General features: G+C 44.2%; 1 protein-coding gene across 2 annotated transcripts in view; it reads right to left on the bottom strand.

Annotated features, from left to right (window-relative positions):
* Positions 1-21,469, bottom strand: part of LOC138300865 (RNA exonuclease 1 homolog) — a 1,124,016-nt gene that overhangs the window by 29,450 nt on the left and 1,073,097 nt on the right. The window contains exon 15 of one of the 2 annotated variants that reach the window (XM_069240707.1): positions 15,862-15,982. The exons of the other annotated variant lie outside the window; for it this stretch is intronic. Within the exon in view, the coding sequence (XP_069096808.1) occupies positions 15,862-15,982 (121 nt within the window). The remainder of the gene's footprint in view (positions 1-15,861; positions 15,983-21,469) is intronic. 2 annotated transcript variants of the gene reach the window in all.

Raw genomic sequence — 21,469 nt, 5'->3', positions numbered from 1 at the left:
TGCCTCGCTGTCATCTGAGGAAGGATGCTCTAAGGCTTTCTGTTTTTGTAGCCATAAAAGAAGTCTACCCTCCCGGTCTTTGAGGGTTTTTTGACTAAAGGTGCGACAGATTTTGCAGTCTCTCACCTTGTGGTCTGGATGAAGGCAATAAATACACTTCTTGTGGGGGTCATCAACATGCAGTCTATTCTTCCCACAGGTGTCACAATCTCTGAACAGACCCTTTTTTGCCTTTTCAGACATAGTGGAGCTGTAGCAAGTTTCCTAAGAGAAAAAACTAATCTTCAGTCAGAAAATAGGAAAAAACTGAGCAGAGCTCAGGGAGACTCCCTTCACACGACGTGCGGTAGAAAATCTGAGGGAATTCAGCCTCTATTGAGACTGTTTGGGAGGGGCTGAATCCTGATTGGTTGAGACTGAAGTTTGGGTCTTTTCACAAAACAAAGTGGATAGACTGTAAAATACCTTATGAGGCCTACTGGGGCCTACTGGTTTTACTTTTACTGACTTACTGCTTTATCTATTTAAATTTACCGTGAGGCTCCCACCTCGACGACGGGGATGATTCAAGCATGTGAATCTATGAAAAATCCAATACTGGAGAAGTACAAGTTACTTACCTTCGGTAATGAAATATCTGGTAGAGACATATTCTAGTTGCAGATTCCTTACCTTTGAATTTCCTCAGGCTTCAGACTGGATCCAGAGAATTTTTCTTCAAGCAGTACCTCTGCGCGCCGTCAGGTGGCGTCGGTCAACTCAGAGGGCGTCGTTGGCGTCGTGCTCGCCGTGATGACATCGCAGTCTTATACAGCCGCCACCCTGACGTCAGTTTCTCTTCACGACTTTCAAAGCCAGTAGCACGGAGCCATGAAGAACACAGAGTGGTGCGCCAAAACTGGGGCCCTCAAGAGAAAGCTCCTGTCCCTAGAAATCAGTTTGCAGTGCGGGGAGGATGGGCGGGTCGGTAAGGAATCTGCAACTTCCGATCCTGCCGAAGAGGCAGTCTGATCAGAGGAGCTATGGCCATGTTCATAAGCTCGGGATACCAGACTCTCCGTGCCCAGTCCAGAGCCATGATTATTACTTGGGCCCGGTCTTGCCTGAGCTTCTTCAGAACTCTGGGCAGAAGTGGTATTGGTGGGAATGGATACAGGAGGCCTGAGTTCCACTTGCGACGAAAAGCATCGCCGAGCGAGTGCTGCCTTGGAAACTCCAACGCGCAAAACAGCTGACATTGCACGTTCTCTGCGGAGGCAAACAAGCCTAACAAAGGTTCTTGTTGTAACGTAGGTAATGTATGTAATTCTTTACACTTATGTATATTGAAAGATTAGCACAGTCTTGTGCTATGATGTAACATTAGAACCTTTGGTGTGGGGAATTCTATGGGTGGCGGTTGGAGTGGAGGAAGCTGGTGGTGAAGGATCCTCTGCCTGTACAATGTTGTCTGGGGCTGCTAAATAAAGAACCTACATCAAAATAAGACTGCAGTGATTACTACAGAAATTGGCGACGAAGGTGGTGCAGCCCTGGACGTGGTGAAGCAGATTGTGTTGATGGAGAGGCAGTGACACTACTCTGCCTGTTGCAATGATACTGTAGGCCCTACAGTAATCAAGCTTGGCAGGTGAATGGGACACAGTACAGGATTGAAGAGGACCAGGGAAACTGTTAATTAGTGAGCCACAAAATACTCGGTCGTTCCCACATGAGTCCTCTAAACATACAAGGAATGCACTTCGACAGTCCTCTGTGGCAAGTATACGCTTAATTGAGCACGAACGTGAGTACATTTAAAATCCATTACCTACTTTATGCGTCTCCCAGCCAGTCCTCAACTGCCGGATCTCGAGGATTGTGTTTCCTCATTACCATATGATATAACTGCACTGTGAATTTACCCACAGTGTCGCCTCGTGGCAGACATATTTCTGGTACATTTGCTGTTCCACACAGCTTGTTAGTTAAATTTCAGCATTACAAAGATTCGCTGATCAGCACAGCTTATATTGTTGACAGATGAGTCAATCATTCTCTGCTGATCATCACAGCTGATTACGAACACGAATGTTCGAACATTTTGAATGTGGAATCAATTTGGAGAGTTTAATATCATTAAAATGTTATACAACTGCGCCACCTACTGGGCTTTTATGCAATAACAGCATTTTACACAATTGTATTATTACAATCAACTGTTCACATGTTAGTTGATCTCTATTACTAACACATTGCTGTTTATTATCAAATGTAACCGATATATTGTGCACTTGTGTTATTTTCTTTGTTTCTGCCATCTCATTACAAGCAATGAAACGTGTGCATTACACTCATTGAACTTATCCAATCCTCAACCATTTATTCCTGCGAAAGGAGAGCCCACTATGCCTTGGAAGGAATGGAAAGAGTACTTTTGTAATTATATAGACACTTTTGAGGAAGAGGATTTCTCACCGGAGGAAAAAAAAAAGGTACTTCTGTATTGCTTAGGTCCAGGAGGGCTTAAAACATACAATCAGATTGAAAAGAAACCCAGAGAAGGAGGGAATGTATTTACGCATGCTTTGGAGGATCTTGATGCACATTTTTCACCTATTGTGTGTGTTGCTGTAGATAGGTATAAGTTTTTCCAGAGGAAACAAGGAAAAACTGAGAATGTTGATGACTACGTTGCTGCACTTCGTGCTCTGGCGTTAACATGTCGTTTTGGCCCACTCCAACAAGAACTTATTCGTGATCAAATTATTATGCATGCGAGCAACCCAAATATTCAGGATAAACTGTGGGTCAACGGTGAAGCACCTCTAAAGGAAGTGATTGCTCTAGAAAAGAAAGCAGAACTTACAGGTAGATGTGCCAAAGCGGTAATGGATGAAGTACAAGAAATAAAAGAAGTTAACAAAATATCTAATGCAAAATACTGGAAAGGTGGTGAAACTAAAAAAAAGCTTCAAGAAGCAACGGATTATAATTGCAAACCCATAAGTGTGGAACAAAAGAAGTGTTATAGGTGTGGGAGCACTGACCACTTAGCATTTTTCAAAAAATGCCCCGCAAGAAATCAAAAGTGTTCTCATTGTGGTGTTGTAGGTCACTATGCAAAGGTTTGCAGGAGGAAATCTGTTAACTCAAAAGTGAATGTTAAATACATTAGAGAGGACAGTGACTAATTCCGATGATTTGGAGAATACGAATGTTCATCAGGTGTTTTGTATAGATTACGACATTTTAGGTGTAGATCAAGTTAAAAGGATGAAACCATGGTGTGAATTGGCAGTAGGAGGGGTGATGATTAAGGTGATTCCAGATTCAGGTTCACCCTTTACTATAATGAATGAAGATGTATGGAAGGATAAATTGGTGGAAAAATTAGGCACACATCTTGACAAATCTGAGGTTGTTGCCAAGAGCTATACTGGAGACAAAATTGAATTTGTGGGTTTCCGGGAGTTAGAATTTCAGTTTAAAGAAAGCAAAGCACAGTGCAAATTGTACGTCTCTAAAAAGGGACCCTCAGTCTTAGGTTGGATGGACCAGGGTGATTTAGGAATAATTTTGAACCCCAACAGTCCAGATCCAGTGTTGACAATTAAAGAAAATTGTGAGGGAAAGGAAGAAATATTGGATTCTTACCCAGAATTATTTTCTGGTAACGTGGGGCTGTTGAATGATTTTCAGCACAAAATAGAATTAAAATCTTCAGCAATTCCATGTATTCATAAGGTTAGACACATACGTATCTCTATTAAGGAGGAGGTTCATAATGAATTGAAAAAACTGGGGGAGGGTGGCATTATTGAGCAAGTTGAGTCAGCAGAATGGGTTTCTCCATTAGTAGTTGTAAGGCGTTCCAATGGTAAAGTAAGATTATGTGTGGACCTTAGGGATCTGAATAAAAACATCTTAATTGACCAGTATCCATTACCACGCATAAATGAAATGTTTTCCGCAGCAAAGAATATGTGTTGGTTTTCAACTATTGACCTAAAATCTGCTTACCATCAGGTGCCATTACACCAGGATAGTAAGAAATACACAACGTTCATAACACCTTTTGGATGTTATCAATATACCCGAGTGCCTTTTGGACTAGCATCAGCTGCAGCCATGTTTCAAAGGATTATGAGTAATATATTTAGTGGAATCTCTGGGGTGATGTTTTTCCAAGATGACATCCTAGTCATGGGTAAAAATAGAGAGGAACATGACAATAAGTTGAAACAGGTTCTAGAAATCCTTAAGAGGAAAGGTTTGACAATAGAGTATAGTAAATGTAAATTGGCTCAAGAAGAAGTGGTTTACTTGGGTCATAGCATCAGCAAGAATGGCATTAAACCGAAGCAAGCTTTAGTGGAAGCTATCAAAGAGGCTCCTTGTCCTTCTGGGAAAGAGGATGTGAGAGCTTTTCTAGGTTTAATTGAATTTTATTCCAAGTTCATTAGGAACTTTTCTGAAAAACGTATCATATACGACAATTACTCAAGAACAAATCCAAATTTATTTGGTCAGATGAGTGTCAAAGGGTGTTTCAGGATTTAAAAATTGAAATTTGTAAAGCACCATTTCTGAAGGGATTTGATCCCAAATGCAAATCCATTGTGACAACAGATGCAAGTAATAAAGGGTTGGGGGCGGTACTAACACAGTGTGATGATGAGAACAATGAATGGGTTGTTGCCTTTGCAACACGGTCTTTGACCCCAGCTGAAGAGAGATACTCAGTCATAGAGCAAGAAACATTAGCTTGTGTGTGGGCACTGAACCATTTTCGTCAATTTGTGTGGGGACTGCATCTCTTGTTGAGGTCTGATCATAAACCTTTAACAAAGGTTTGGACGACTGCTGGATTACAAAATGCATCTCCGAGATTGAGCAGGATGTCTGTAAAATTGTTGGATTTTACTTATGATGTACAGTATTGGCCTGGAGTCAAGAACAAAGTAGCTGATTTTCTAAGTAGAATGTCATTACCAATTAAAAATGTAGATGAACTAATGGGTGAGGAGAGTTGTGTGGCTGGATTATTTGATGAGGGGATGGAAGGTATTGATATTATGGAATGGAAGGAAGGATGGATTAAGGATGACAGTTTAAAAAGAATAGCTGGTTACATAAATGGAGGTTGGCCTGAAAAAAAAAATCTTGGGGCAGATGGAAAAGTTTTCTGGGAGGTGAGAAATGAACTTTATTTAGAAAACAATATGATGTACAGAGGTGGAAGAGCTGTACCTCCAGTTTCTCTTAGGAGAAAGAAAGATCCTAGATTTGTCATGAAGGACATCTTGGAATATCCAAAACTAAACAAAGAGTCAAAAGCAGGTATTGGTGGCCTGGTCTTGATAAGCAAATTGAAAAAAAAAAAGTGTCAGAAAACATTTAAACCACCTTTATTACCCATTGCTTGTCCCAATATGCCCTGGGAAAAGATAGGTTTGGATGTGGTGGAGACCGGTGGAATGCAATAATGGTGAATACAAATTTATTCTAGTTGCAGTGGACCATTTTTCAAAATGGCCAGAGATTTAAATAGTTCATAAGGCAGAATGTGAAAGAATTATTACATTTTTAGACCAAATATTTACAAGAGAAGGTCTACCTAAAACTATGATTACTGACAATGGTCCACAATTTGTGGCTGAGAAATTCAAACATCTTTTTAAAAGAAATGGTGTAATCCACATCACTACCTCATTATACCATCCAGAAGGAAACGGTTTAGTGGAACGATTCAACAGGGTCATCAAAGGGAGTATCCAGTTGGCCAAGAGTAATGGTTTGAATTGGGAAAGTGAGCTATGTAAGTTAATTTGGGCTTACAGAATTACTCCCAGTAGCGTCACTGAGGAAAGTCCATTTTCCTTGATGAGAGGTCGTGAACCTATCAGCAAGGATCTTGGTTGGCTATCGTCTGGTAAGCGAGTCGAATGGTCACCTGATCAAGTAAGATTGAAAATCGACAAGGCCCAACAAGCATATAAGGAGTGGTATGACAAGAAAATCGGAACAAGAGAATCCAAAGTAAAATGTGGAGATTGGGTTAAAGTGAGAAGAGAGAGAAAAGTTCGAAAAGGAGAAAGCAGATATTCAGAGCCTCTGAAAGTATATGAAGTATTCCATAACTCAGTTAAATTAAGTGATGGGAAAGTCTGGCATTTGGGCAGGGTTTCCAAGTGTAGGAATGTTAAACAAGCTGAAACAGAGAATGTCAAGAGTTATGATTGGTTGGAAACAGATGAAAAGGCGAGTAGTGAAGAGGTAAATTTATACAGTAGATTAATGAGGAGTGACAGTAAAACGCGTGCACTTGAAACACCAATTCATGATAGTATTCAGCATCCGCTGCGTGAAAGTGAAGCGACAGGTACACAAAACTTACAAAACAGTACAAACAATGACCGTCAAATCAGCACCGGAAGGTTTGGTAGGAGATAATTTCCAAACCAAAGAGGTTTGATGACTTTGTATGTGTTAATACAGTTTAATGGAAAAATATTATGTTTGTTTCTGTTAGATTATTTTTTTACATTTCTGTTTTTATCAACCTGTATGAATTTAAAAAGAAAATGTGTAACTTGCTTGTAGTGTATTTATGTGTTAAGATATACGTGTATGGAAGTTCTACTATTATTTTTTTTTAAATATAAAAAGGGAAGATGTGTTGTAACGTAGGTAATGTATGTAATTCTTTACACTTATGTATATTGAAAGATTAGCACAGTCTTGTGCTATGATGTGACATTAGAACCTTTGGTGTGGGGAATTCTATGGGTGGCGGTTGGAGTGGAGGAAGCTGGTGGTGAAGGATCCTCTGCCTGTACAATGTTGTCTGGGGCTGCTTAAATAAAGAACCTACATCAAAATAAGACTGCAGTGATTACTACAGTTCTCACTACTGCAGGAAGAGACCTTGCGCCATCTCCGGATAGAGATGCCATTCGTGGTCAACCATGCATTGTCGGCCGAGTTAGTCTGCTCTGGCATTCAAGGAGCCTGCCAGGTGTTGAACTACCAGGGAAATGCCCTCATGTTCCAGTCAAGTCCAGAGACAGAGTCGATGACCCCACTCCGCTTTGTTTGTTGCAATACCACATGGCGGTGGTGTTGTCTGTGAACACCTACACTGCTTGCCCCTTGAGGGAGGGAAGAAAAGCTTTCAATGCTAGTCAAATCGCTTGCAGCTCCAGATGATTGATACAGAGTCCGGTTTCCGCTAGAGACCAGATACCTCTGATCTCTGCCTCTCCCATGTGGCCACCCTATCCCAGAAGTGACGCATTTGTCACGACTGTAAGATTTGGTTGGGAAAAGGAGAGGGATCTGCCCTTGACCCAATCCCGATTCATTAACCATCACTGCAGTCCCTTTCAAGATCTGGACCTTGTCGGAGAGATTCCCCTGATGCTGCGCCTACTGGAACTTCAGGTCCCACTGCAGAGCCCACATATGCCATCTGGCATTTTGAACCAGCAGGATGCAGGAGGCCATGAGGCCCAGCAGCCTCAGAGTCATTCTCACCGAAATCCAGGACACAGGCTGAAACATCGGTATCATAGCCCAAATATCCTGGACTCGCTTTTCGGGAGGATATGCCCGAAACTGCACTGTATCCAGAACAGCTCTGATAAAAGGGAGCATCTGAGAAGGAGTCAGGTGTGGCTTTGGCACGTTGATAGTGAACCCCAGTGAATGCAAGAGGTTCGCTGTAGTCTGGATGTGGGAGGAGATTGTCTGGGGCGATTTTGCCTTCAACAGCCAATCATCAAGGTAGGGGAAGACTGGGACCCCTAATCTGCGCAGATGAGGTGCCACCACTCCCATCACTTACGTGAACACCCGAGGGGCACTGGTAAACTGAAAGTGTCTGTGACCTACCACGAATCGTAGGTAACGTCTGTGGGCCGGCAAGACAGGAAAGTGGAAGTATGTGTCTTGCAAGTCCTATGCTACCATCCAGTCTCCGGGATCCAGGGCAGATAGGACCAGAGCAAACGTCAACATTCTGATCTTTTTTAGGAAGAGATTGAGGGACCAAAGATCTAATATAGGTCGAAGACCTTTGACCTTTTTTGGAACCAGAAAGTAGCAGGAATAGCAACCACGACCTACTTCTAGAAACGGAACCCTCTCTATAGCACCTTTGGCCAAAAGGGCTTGGACCTCCTTGCGGAGAAGCGTCATATGATCCTCCGATATCTGACTGTATGAAGGTGGCATGGCTGGAGGGGATGTCTCGAAGGGGAGGGAGTAGCCCCTTTGGATAATTTGGAGTACCCACCTGTTCCGAGGTAATGGCTTGCCATTGGGGCAGGTGATGGCATATCCTGCCACCTACTGGCTCCGGATGCACCTGCGGACTAGGAAGGCTTGGAGGCTGAGGAGGGGATGGGGGTGGACTGGGCGACCCGCTGGCTCCCTGATCCCCGGGAACGTGGGATTCCCGAGTCCATGCAGGGGCTGTACAGCATTCACGGGTCTGTGGCCAGATGGAGAAGGACGCAGTTAAGTGCCCCTTCCGTAGCCACGAAAGGGGCGAAAGGCGGACTGCTAGGGTATATATGCGGGCGTGAGGCCAAGGGACCGGGCCGCGGCTCAGGAATCCTTAAAGCGCTCGAGCATCGAGTCCGCCTGGTCTACGAAGAGACGTGTGCCATCAAAGGGCATGTCCATCACGGATTGCTGGACATCCCCTGAAAAGCCAGACGTTCTCAGCCAGGCGTGGCGTCTCAATGCCACTGTCGATGCAACTGATCTGCCCAGACAGTTGGTCGTATCCAGTCCACAATGAAACTGAGCTGCATTCCTCCCATCTGTTACGGCTTGGGACAGGACAGTCCGGGCCTCCTCGGAACTGCAGGCAGCACTTGCGCGACCGTATCCCAGAGTATGGGAATAGCAGCCCAAAGGGCATGTGGTGTTTCACGGATCGCAGCGCTAGACTGTTGGAAGAAAACAACTTCTTGCCCAAATTATTCAGTCTTTTTGATTCCCTATCCGGGGGTGCAGCAGGCAATGTGCCAGATGAAGAAACCTGGATGACAAGGCTCTCAGGCGGGGGGGGGGGGTGTTGGGTCAGGAATTTCAGGTCTGACGGCGCAGGCCGATGGTGGTGGGCAATCGTCCTTTTCGCAGGAGCCCCTGTGCTGGGTCTGGACCAAGTACCCACAAGGACGTCTGTCAATGCTTCACTGAAGGGTAAAAGGGGCTCGGAAGAGGAAGACCCCAGTTGAAGCACGTCTGTTAGGATGTTAGGCCTAACCCCCACAGAAGGAAGCTCGAGGTCCAGGATCTCAGCCGCCCTTCTCACCACCATAATGTAAGAAGCACCCTCCTCCGTAGCCACGGTAGGAGGAGAGCATATACCAGTGTCAGGGGAGGTGTCTAGTCCACTGGCATCACCCAAATCCTGCACACAGTCCATTTGTGGGTCAAACTGGTATTCTAAAGGGTCCAGCGACCCCTCCATACTCTCCCCGTTATCCATACCCACAAGAATAAGGGTCTGGATCAACCCTGGGCCCAGGAGAGCCCACAGAGAATGGAATCGGCGACGATCTACGTTGTTCCAGCTCATCGGATAGGAGTATGGGATCGACGTCAATTGTGGGCCCAACTGACGTCAGGACGGATCCGCGATTGGATCCGGAGGGGCCCTCTGCAGCCGACAGCTTTGAAACCGAAGGGACCCCAAGCGTCTCACCTGTGCCCGAAGGCGGGTCTGACTGCCCAAAAATGAGGCACTTTGCCTCATAAAATTCTTTAAGTTGGGGGGGAAGGGGGAAGTCGAGGAAGTGTGGAGCCGACCCAGAAGAAGGCGCCGTTGACGGAGGCCTAGTGCGTCGATGCTCTTCCTGCGTCGTATCATCCGGTCAAAAGGGGGAAGTCGAAGAATGCTTCTCTTTCTTCTACGACTTTTTTTGTGACCCGAATGTCCCGATGACCTGGAGGACGAAGAGTGGTGGTGACTCCACAGCCGATCTCAAGAACTTCCTCTCGAACTCGACAGTGAGTGCCGTGGAGTCGAGAGTCAGGGCGCCATGAGCTTTAGGGACCGCTCCCTCAAAGCCTTCATGTTCATGGACCGACACTCGGAGCACGACTTTGGGTTGTGATCGGGCTCCAAACACCATAAGCACACGAGGTTCGGGTCCGTCACCGACATAGTTCGGTGACAGGAGTCGCAGGGCTTGAATCCAGTCTTGCGGGACATACCTCGACGCATCCACAAACTCATCAAAAATACAACAAAAATGTCGACGTAGTCAAAAAATGACTGAGGTAGCTCTTCTCTGGATCTGCGCGTAGGCTGGCGCAGAAAGAAAAGAACTGACTTCAGTGCACCGGGATGGCGCATATATACGACCACGACGTCATCACGGCAAGCATGACGCCTACGACGCCCACAGAGTCGACCGGCACCACCTGACGGCGTGCAGAGGGACTGCTCAAAGAAAAGTTCTTCCCGTGGTCCAGGGTCTAGCCTCTGACTGGCTGGAATTTGGGTCTATTATAACAATGTGAATTAGTTAACACTCTCCATTGCTTTTCCTATGCTGTTAATGTATTTACATTATACTGCTGATTTTGAAAACCGTGGACCCTTACCATGACGCGGGGAAGATTCAAGCATGTGAATCTATGAAAGATTCAATACTGGAGAAACTTGGATCCGCAGGTGGGGGCAATCGTTGTTGGATTAGGTACCCAACAGGACATCAGTGAGGGCATCACTGAAAGGCAGCAGTGATTCTGAGGAGGAGGCTCCTGGCTGCAGCATCTCAAGAGATTAGTCATGACTGCCACAAGGGCAGTTGAAGGTCCAGTACCTCGGCTGCCCTCCTCATTACCACAGCATAAGAAGCTCCCTTCTCGATGGCAGGCCTAAGGCCCATTCCACTAGGGGCAAAGCAGCAAATGCTGCTTTGATGCGAAACATTCCGTTAGCAGAAATCTGCAAAGCGGCTACATGGAGATCTGTCCACACCTTTACTAAGCATTACTGTCTTGATTCGGATGCTAGGACAGATGCTCAGGTTGGACAAGCCTCTCTTAAGAATCTCTTTGCGTGATTTATTATTTCTTTATTGTTCTGTCTACTCCACCGCAGTTATTGGGATGGGCTTGCTAATCTATTCAGTGCTTATGACTATACATGGAAATCCCCTACGAGAGAAGGAATAGTTTCTTACCTGTAACTCCAGTTCTCTCGTAGGGGTATTTCCATGATAGTCATAAGCAACCCTCCCTCCTCCCCGGTGGAGTTGACATGATAATAACTATAATAATAATATTAATAATAAAAGATATATTCAGATTTCATATTACAAGCCTACAAAAAGAACTAAGGCAACTGCCTTTTGCTATGCATGATGGGATACAGGAAGACTTTTTCTTCTTAAAGGCACAGCTCTATTTACATTCTGTATAATGGCAGCCTATGGGCTACACTGCCCTGCATTGTTTCATCCTTATTTTAAAGTTGTAAAAAGGTTTGTGAAAGATGTTTTTTACTTCATCTCTAGAATAAACATGTTTTTAAATGTATATCTATACTACAGTATCCTTTTTTCAACCAAAAGAATGAACAATTTGGCCTTTGTAGCCTTTCCTCTAGGCTGCACATTGACATTCTTAAGTGACTTTGCAGGCCTTCCTCAAGAAAGGCAAACATCGACACTTAAGAACACACTTCAGAACAGTGCTCTGGGGTCCCCGCAGGCGTGCGGAACTATTCAGTGCTTATGACTATCATGGAAATCCCCTACGAGAGAAGTATCCAGTACAGTGGCTTCACCCAAGTCTTTACACCAGTCAATTTCTTCACGGGGGTGGTATTCTAAAGGGTCCAGCCATCCCTCCTATTCACCCCGAACTCTAGCCCATACAAAAGGGAGTAAGGTTCTGAACAAGGAGGCAAAGCTCCTGCCAGCACCAGAGTGGCGGAATACGACACCCATCCAGTTCCATGGATTATAAGGTCGAGGAAGCCAGACCAGTGCCAAAGATGCTGCATCGGAACTCAATGGGGGCCGCCTCCGACTCTCCAGGGCCTGACGGCACTCCAGCACAGTAAGGCTGCCCAAAAATTAAGGGCACGGCCTCACAGAACTCTTTAGGTTGAGAAGGGGTCTCAGCTCCAGGAAACTGAGGGAGGTGTGGAGTCAGCCCAGGTGCACAGAACGAGGCTGTAGGAAGCTGGCTCTCTACAGTACACTAAAATGAAGTACACTGTGCCGAACGTCCAGTAGATCTCCAATTGGTTTTGCAGAGGCAAAAGCTGATAGGACTAATGCTTTATTCGTGATAGTGTAGGGGAGCAGTTAGGCTTATCAAATGGTAGTGCTAAGAATCTGTTGTACTCACAGAGGAAATCACTGAGACACACACACAAAGAATAAATCTGAGGCTTATCTAGAAAAATAATAATTTTTATTTATGTTTCAAACTCAAGAACTTTGTCGTAATCAGGTAAGTAGACATTTAAGCATAAATACTTTGCAGTTTCAAAAATTGAGACTTTGTGCAATTATTAGAGCTCTCTCAATGTTATCCTATTGAGGAAAAACAAGGTTCAGCAAGCACAGGGTTAACAACGACTTATAAAGCCAATCTCATGGTAATAAGGTAAGTGCTGGACACTGATCAGAACCACACCAACAGGTCACACCAGGCGGGTGCAGAGATGCAGTAAGGCATCGGGTGCCCAATGGTTTCCTGTGGGAGTTTGACCCCATGACAAAAGGTTCCAGGTTCTGGCTAGGAAGCCAGTCAGGGACAACAAATAGGTAGGTAGTAGACTTGGGGTGCTCAGGGACATAGGTGCACTTTTGGTCCTTCTCTTGTGCCCAGGGGCGACAGATGCCGGGGTGTCTTTAGACTTTAGGTTTTTACATCCGAGAGCACTCGCAGTCAGGCGGTTGTGTGTGCTGACCATGCAGGCATTGTGAGGGACTCCAGCAGGGGTGGACTTTTGCTCTTAGGAGCTGGGGGATATCGTTGGCACCAGTGACCCACCTCAGCTGGGGTCAGGGATGCAGTGGTTGCTTGAGATGTTGGATTTTCTCTCTCCCCAGGCCTGTGGGAGAGGGGGCCTGTGTGCAGGGGCTGCAGGCGTCTTGGGAGAGTCCAAGATGAGTGAGACCACATTGGATTTGGTCTCTGGGCAGTTGGGGAGCTGCGTTGGCACAGTCGGTTAGCTTCACTTCAGGTTGTGGACGTCAGGCCCAGTGGCCACTTCTGGTGTTGGCTTTCCAGGGCACCAGCAGCTGCAGTCTTTTCTTTGGAGTTTCTTGTTGCGGGGACAGTCTGCTGCCCACGGGAAACTTTATTGATGGTTAGACAAGCTGGCTTCTTGTGCAGCATCCTTTGAGGTCAGCAGACAGACCAGGGGAGTGGGGGGGCTAGAGGGGAAGGGCGGTTCTGGGTCAGCTGTTGCTTCTTTTACTCTTCTGCAGATGCAATTCTTCTTTGTCTGGGTCTTCTTAGTTTGTCGAGAATCTCAGCTCTGGGGTTCAGGTGTGCAACTTAAATACTCAATTTAGGGGCGTTACAGGGTGTGCCAGGCAGTAGGCAATGGTATAACCACCTTTAGGGTGACTACACCCTTCTTATGACCACTTCCACTAGGAAGTGGGCATAACCCAAACCCTAGTGGCATAATTCCTTCCAAACAAGATGGAGTAATTTGAAAGTAGTGTCTACTTCAGGTCGTCCACCCTAGGGGTGGGGCTGGCATGAAGTCAGCACTCCTAAGTTAACTAATTTTCCCATCTGTGCTACCACCAAAAGCGGGGTCCGGACAGGGGGTTGGTCATGTTTACCATCTGAAGAGACCTGTGTCGCATTACAAAAGCACCAAGGCCTTTGAAGCTCCCCGTCCTGGAATGTCCATCCTGTCTGGGAGTGGACGTCCCACCTCTGCCCAGGGCAGGCATTTGTCTCAGGCCGGTGAGAGTGAAGGTTCTCACCTTGGGGGGGGGGGGCAGAAACTGGTCTGTGGTGGCAGAACTGGTCAAGACCAGGCAGTCAGCACACTAGTTGCTGGTAGGTTTTCAGGGGGTACCTCTAAAGGTGCCCTCTGTGTGCATTTTTAATAAATCCATCACTGGGGTCAGTGAGGGTTTAATATTCTGAGATGCTTGATACCAAACATCCCAGGATTCAGAGAAGCCATCATGTAGCTGGGACACTTGCCCATTACATGCACTTAAAATGGCTTCCCTGTGCTCTCGGAAACAACTGACATGGCAGCGGCATATCTGTTCATGCATATATGCCCTCTCATGTGCCTGGATACACCCAGCCTTAGGGGTGACTTACACCAGGCACATGCAGTGATAGGGGGCCTGGCACCCAAGGGTGTGTGCCAGGTCATGTTTTCAATTTAGCCTGCACCAACAAATGCAGTCTACAATGGCAGTACTTGTGTGAGTTTGGTGAGGGGTCCCTGAGGGTGGCACAGTTGGTGCTGCAATCCTCAGAGACCTTAGTACGCGAGGCCGTAGGTACCAGGGGTACCATTTACTAGGAACTTACAGTGGTAACTCAAGAGTTTGGCAACATCTGAAGCTAGGCAAAAAGGGGGGCTAACCATTTCTAAAAGGGTGCTTTCTTACAGAGGCCTTGTGTTGATGTTCCCTCATCTCGGCCGACTGATGAGGATAAGTCGAAGAGCGATTTTGTTTGTGCCTCAAGTTACCCGATCTTCCTGAGGACGTGGAGTGGGACGACAATGACTTCCGGACCGGTCCCAGGACCTTCCTCTCGACTGGGATTTCAACTTACACAGAGTAGAGCGCCTGGCTACCATTAGCTTCAGGGACTGCACCCTCAGTCTTTCAATGCATGGCCCGGCACCCTGAGCACAACTTCAGGTCGTGATCGCCTCCAGACACCAAAGACACATGAAGTGTGGATCCGTCACAGACATCGCCCAATGACAGGACTCAGAGGGCTTGAATCTTATCTTTCAAGGAGACATCCTTGACGCACCAGGTGTAAAACTCAAAAAACACTTGACAAAAAGTCGAAAAAAAAACAGTCAAAAATTGACTAAGAAGAAGCTCTCCCTGGATCAGTGCTTTGCTGTTGCAGAAAGAAAAGAACTGACGTGAGTGGGACTGGCTGGTGCCTATATAGAACCCACAATGATATAACCAGCGTGGACGACACCTACGACTGAAGCAGAGCTAATCAATGTCACCTACTGGCCATGCAGGGTTACTGCTCACAAAAATCTTCCAGATCCAGTCTGACGCCTGGGGAGAATTCAAAGGTAAGGAATCTGCAGCTAGAAGTCTCTATTACATTATCAGAACACAACAGTTTTGCAAGCAGCTGAAAAGTTAGCTGTGTTGCACATGCCTAGAGGATTTTTTCTTCAATGTTAGCCAGTGTTTTCAACCAGCTGTCAGTAACTCTTGCTAGGCAAAAGCCAAATTGGCTGTCATGGTACAAGTTATTCAGTTCACTCCACTCTGAAGGTGAACCTACCCTCCAAAACAATTGCTCCAGAATAGGAGACTTATTCAAGCAAATCCCGGTAATTCAATTCTAAGGGTGAATACAGGAGCACCACTGAATTCCCCCTACTACACAACTCTAAAAAAATCTGTGTGTTTTTAGTGAAGGCATTTTCTTACGTAACTAATTAACAGAATTATCTTTTGTTTAAACTGTCAATAGGTTTGTACTCACTAATTTACGGATTATGCTTATAAAATACGTATTAAACATTTTTCTTCTTTAGTGTTATACATGCTTTATCAAATGGGTGAGGTCAACACCAGCTGATAGTTTTTAGAGGCTCGTGATCACTGAGATTTGTTTTTGCACCTGCATACGTTTAATACAGTGACTTACCATCATCTTGAATTATGCGTCTCAGATAATCTGCCATCAAATTTCTAAGTGCTCTTTTATGTGGCAAGCCTAAACGATGCGGAAATACTATTGAAGTGTCAATCACACTGTCGTGAATGAGCTGTCAAAACAAGTTTTGCAAGTTAAAATATGATTTTTATTTAACAACTCTCGTAGCAGACAACATAAGTCTAGTCAGAGGCAACATTATACAGTTCCAAGACAGCCACTGAGCGTGAGTATTTTGTCCCTATTCAACGTTATGTTTGGTGACGGAAGGTACAAGAGAACTTAATAGGATAATGTGGCAAAACTGGCAAAATTAAGCAGCACAAAAACTGCCACAACAACTGCGGCAACAAATGAAAGGCTCACTTTAGGATTTCATGAACCTAAAAACTACTACAAGAACAGCCTACTGCATGTGACAGATTAATACAAAAATGTTATTTTTGTAATTCCACATTTTCTTTAAAAAGTAGAAGTTGTGGACCCAAATTACCTGCAAAAGACAGTATGAGTGATATCTGAATTAATGCTGGTTCAGTCTCCATTGACTTTTATTCAGTTACTGCAGTCATAGCTTATAGAAAACCTACCACTGTTTGTCATATATTAAGCCTTTTAACATTACTAAACCAAAAACCTCAATTTTGCATGAGCTGTGCACTATATTGTACTACATTGCTATTAGTGCTTAGACTACAAAAAAACATTTGTAAAAATGCACATATTTTAAAAGCTTTTAGACAAATAGCACCACTGATGAAACTCATAACAGTATCATTTTTCATTTATTTTGGGGAACATTTCAAACAGATAAGAAATGCTGTACAGGGTAGAGAAGGCAGTTATAAAAGAGAAAGGCATGGCAGCATGTAAGCAAAAAAGTAATTTAGAAGACATCCATTTACAGCAGAAAAAATATTTTCTTACTTCAACACTGCCATATCACAAAACTCTAGAAGAGAGAGTCAAATAAGTCTTAATGACAACTTATTTGGGGACCCTTACTGAGACGACTTATCATACAAGAACTTCCTATGTTTTTGCTTCATATAGATGTGCGTGGCTTGAAACAGAGGCATAACAAAAAATCTTAGGTACATGGGAGACCCAAAACATAAATCATTCAAAGAGACCTTTATTAACCTTAAAGAGATTTAAAGAAGAAAATGCTCAAAATATTACAGCAAAAACATTCTAAGAAACATGTTCCATGACAAGTAAATCTTTGTTCACACAATGATTTGCTTGGAATGGTCTTAAATACACATGGGCACGGGAGCAATAACTAAATAAACAACAAGCAATCCACGAACACACACATGGAAGAGAAGAAAATCCAGAAAAGAAGGAAAGGTAACATGCAATTAGCTCTTTCGGTAGCAGTACAATGTGCTTGATTTAAAATGGAATCCAATAACCTAGCTGCATTTCATTCAACAGAAAATAGGACAGAAAGTTGTAGAGGATTTCACAGCATCCACCTGAAAGAGGTAGCAAAAGCAATTAATTTGTTCTCTGGATGGATAGGTCTAACTGCAGATTCCCCACCTTTACAATAGATGTCAAAGCAGTATCTCCTCAAAGGTAGTAGGCCTGAGGAGTCTACTTTACACCAGGAAGCCATGCAGGACTGAAACCAAAATGGCCCTCCCTGCAAACCTAGGTGCCAATACCATAGTGCCTGGAAACAGTGGAGATAGACATTCAAATAGCAGCCAGGCAGCACCCCCTTACCTAAAAGCCGTAGTCACAGCTTTGGTGGAACTAGCCCAAGAGCTCTCAGGAGGATCCTTCTTGATGAATGCATAGCATATCTTGATACAGAGGGTGATCCATTTCTGGAAGGGTTTAATTTTTTTAACTGCCCTTTTCTTCTTTGCATCGGAGAATCTAATGGAAAAATGTTCATCCACCAGGTGCACTTTAGTCTGATCGATACATAAGGTAAGAGCTCTCTTGGAGTTCAACCATTGAAGCCTCACCTCCTTTTCAGAGGTATCTGGCAACGGGAAGAAAGGATGTTGGAGTAAGAAGTACCAACCTGTCAAGGAAGAAGGGCTGACAAGTAACCTTTAACAGTGCCCACACCAAAACCTTGCCAGGCCAAAGACAACAAATACAGGGAGTGCAGAATTATTAGGCAAGTTGTATTTTTGAGGATTAATTTTATTATTGAACAACAACCATGTTCTCAATGAACCCAAAAAACTCATTAATATCAAAGCTGAATATTTTTGGAAGTAGTTTTTAGTTTGTTTTTAGTTTTAGCTATGTTAGGGGGATATCTGTGTGTGCAGGTGACTATTACTGTGCATAATTATTAGGCAACTTAACAAAAAAAAAATATATACCCATTTCAATTATTTATTATTACCAGTGAAACCAATATAACATCTCAACATTCACAAATATACATTTCTGACATTCAAAAACAATACAAAAACAAATCAGTGACCAATATAGCCACCTTTCTTTGCAAGGACACTCAAAAGCCTGCCATCCATGGATTCTGTCAGTGTTTTGATCTGTTCACCATCAACATTGCGTGCAGCAGCAACCACAGCCTCCCAGACACTGTTCAGAGAGGTGTACTGTTTTCCCTCCTTGTAAATCTCACATTTGATGATGGACCACAGGTTCTCAATGGGGTTCAGATCAGGTGAACAAGGAGGCCTTGTCATTAGATTTCCTTCTTTTATACCCTTTCTTGCCAGCCACGCTGTGGAGTACTTGGACGCGTGTGATGGAGCATTGTCCTGCATGAAAATCATGTTTTTCTTGAAGGATGCAGACTTCTTCCTGTACCACTGCTTGAAGAAGGTGTCTTCCAGGAACTGGCAGTAGGACTGGGAGTTGAGCTTGACTCCATCCTCAACCCGAAAAGGCCCCACAAGCTCATCTTTGATGATACCAGCCCAAACCAGTACTCCACCTCCACCTTGCTGGCGTCTGAGTCGGACTGGAGCTCTCTGCCCTTTACCAATCCAGCCACGGGCCCATCCATCTGGCCCATCAAGACTCACTCTCATTTCATCAGTCCATAAAACCTTAGAAAAATCAGTCTTGAGATATTTCTTGGCCCAGTCTTGACGTTTCAGCTTGTGTGTCTTGTTCAGTGGTGGTCGTCTTTCAGCCTTTCTTACCTTGGCCATGTCTCTGAGTATTGCACACCTTGTGCTTTTGGGCACTCCAGTGATGTTGCAGCTCTGAAATATGGCCAAACTGGTGGCAAGTGGCATCGTGGCAGCTGCACGCTTGACTTTTCTCAGTTCATGGGCAGTTATTTTGCGCCTTGGTTTTTCCACACGCTTCTTGCGACCCTGTTGACTATTTTGAATGAAACACTTGATTGTTCGATGATCACGCTTCAGAAGCTTTGCAATTTTAAGAGTGCTGCATCCCTCTGCAAGATATCTCACTATTTTTGACTTTTCTGAGCCTGTCAAGTCCTTCTTTTGACCCATTTTGCCAAAGGAAAGGAAGTTGCCTAATAATTATGCACACCTGATATAGGGTGTTGATGTCATTAGACCACACCCCTTCTCATTACAGAGATGCACATCACCTAATATGCTTAATTGGTAGTAGGCTTTCGAGCCTATACAGCTTGGAGTAAGACAACATGCATAAAGAGGATGATGTGGTCAAAATACTCATTTGCCTAATAATTCTGCACTCCCTGTAGATTAGTACTGATTTGCATTAGGCAGGTCTTGGCCAAGAGTAAAACAGAGTGCAAATATTGATGGGTTCGATTGCTACCCATAGCGATTATTATTAATGATGTATTCTATTTGCAAACAGTGATCCCATCACTTTTTGTGTCTGATGTAGCATCCGAAGTGGGCAAAGGTATGCCCAAACGTGTACCTTCCTCGCTGTGCCACAGGAGGTCCAAGCCATACCTCAATGACAAGGTTCACAAAAATAAACCAAAAAAAACCCTAGGTTTGCGTTTGTTCCTTTCTGGAGGGGCCCTCGTCTGGAAGGTTGGTATGCACTGTTTGTTTGAGCTGTGTGTACTGATTTGCACAAGGTGGACCTGTGTAGAGTACCACATGGATAACAAAATGATGGGTTTAAACTATTTGCAGGAATTCCTACCATTACCTTTTGCTATCAAGGTTTGGACCAGGTCACCATCATCAAGGTCTCTGCCAGGTCATGGAAAAGCAGCAATATTTCAGAAGGTTGAAGGACATGGCTGCAACATTTCGGTGAACAAATCTGCCATAGTCTCCACATGAACTGCAACTTAAGCACATCTACAGCTCTGCTAAAGCGAAAGAGCTCTCTATGGAAGGGATATCAAACAAAGTCCAGCTTAGACTCAGGAGAGGTGTCAAGGCCATTAGCATTGTGCAAGTCAAAGTACAGGACAGTATCACTACAGAGAGGGGAGCAAATTGTCTGCTTCATCATCTTTATCGTGAGGAACATGCTATTGTCCTGTACAGGGACAGAATTAGATCCAAAAATGGTCTCCAACCATCTGCATAGCTGGTTTTTTAAAGATTTGAATAAGTCCAGGGCACTATAGAAGAGACTTCTCTTAATTCGGACTGGGCTTTGGTAATTTTTTTATCACAAATTTAGAAGATTTTGCCTCTAGATTAGAAAACGTATCAGGGTCAGATTGTGGAATCGCATTTTGGTTCTTCACCAACTTGGGCCTAATGGGCCCTGTGATACACAGTGACAATTGGGCCTATCTCTGTGGGACAATGTACAACTAACACAAACTATGCTTACTGATATGTTTCTGATATTGCCTGAAACACACTATATTGCAAGGCTTGCCATTAGAACAGCCACCATGAAATATTGTCATTGCATGCTAGCTGAAGCAGGCTTCCTTCTTGAAGATACCATTACTGTACGTGCTGTTCTCAGTTCCGTCATAAGATGTATCACGCGATATTAGACACGTAGGACATATTAGGTAACTTCCTTGTCTGTGCTTCAATTTACTATATATGGTGTGTTATGAAGAATTGACTGTAGCACCTTTAGCAACAGTGAAGAATTGATCATACGTCAATGTGAAGGACCAATGAAATGCTAAATTCTGTTTGTGGTTTGATATTATAAAAGATCATGTATTACTTCCTTATTCAGACTGTTCAAGCTTGATTTATGCTGCTCAGTCTCCATGTACATGTACTTGTTGTTTCTAAATAAACCTTTTTGTCAACCAGGAAGAGCTGGCTAACGGTTGTTTGTATCCTGAGATGGGTGTCCAAATTTCAGCTTCTACAAGATATATAACCAAGGGGTTGAAAAAACATAACAGCTCAAGCTGCATCTCGCCATTATTACCCAAGTAGGCTGAACTCATTACTGGGCACATCATGGAACGCTGCTGCCTTGGCTGAGGCTCAGGCTATGGAACACAACTGCTCCTTGGTCCTTCTTGAAGATGCTTTTCCAACTTTAACACCTGCCTAAGTGGAAGATTTCCTGTCCTCCACTGTACCTGATTCAATTGGCAACCTCCAAAATGAATCTGACTCTTGAAATTCGGCCCCTTTTACACCACATGTTAACGTTTTAAATTGTCCTTTTATGTATGCTCATGTCTCCTTTTAACTTGTCATTA

The sequence above is a fragment of the Pleurodeles waltl genome, chromosome 1_2, assembly GCF_031143425.1.
Source record: "Pleurodeles waltl isolate 20211129_DDA chromosome 1_2, aPleWal1.hap1.20221129, whole genome shotgun sequence".
Lineage (NCBI taxonomy): Eukaryota > Metazoa > Chordata > Amphibia > Caudata > Salamandridae > Pleurodeles > Pleurodeles waltl.
Note: the sequence above shows the minus strand (reverse complement) of the source record. Positions and strands in the feature narration are given on the sequence as shown.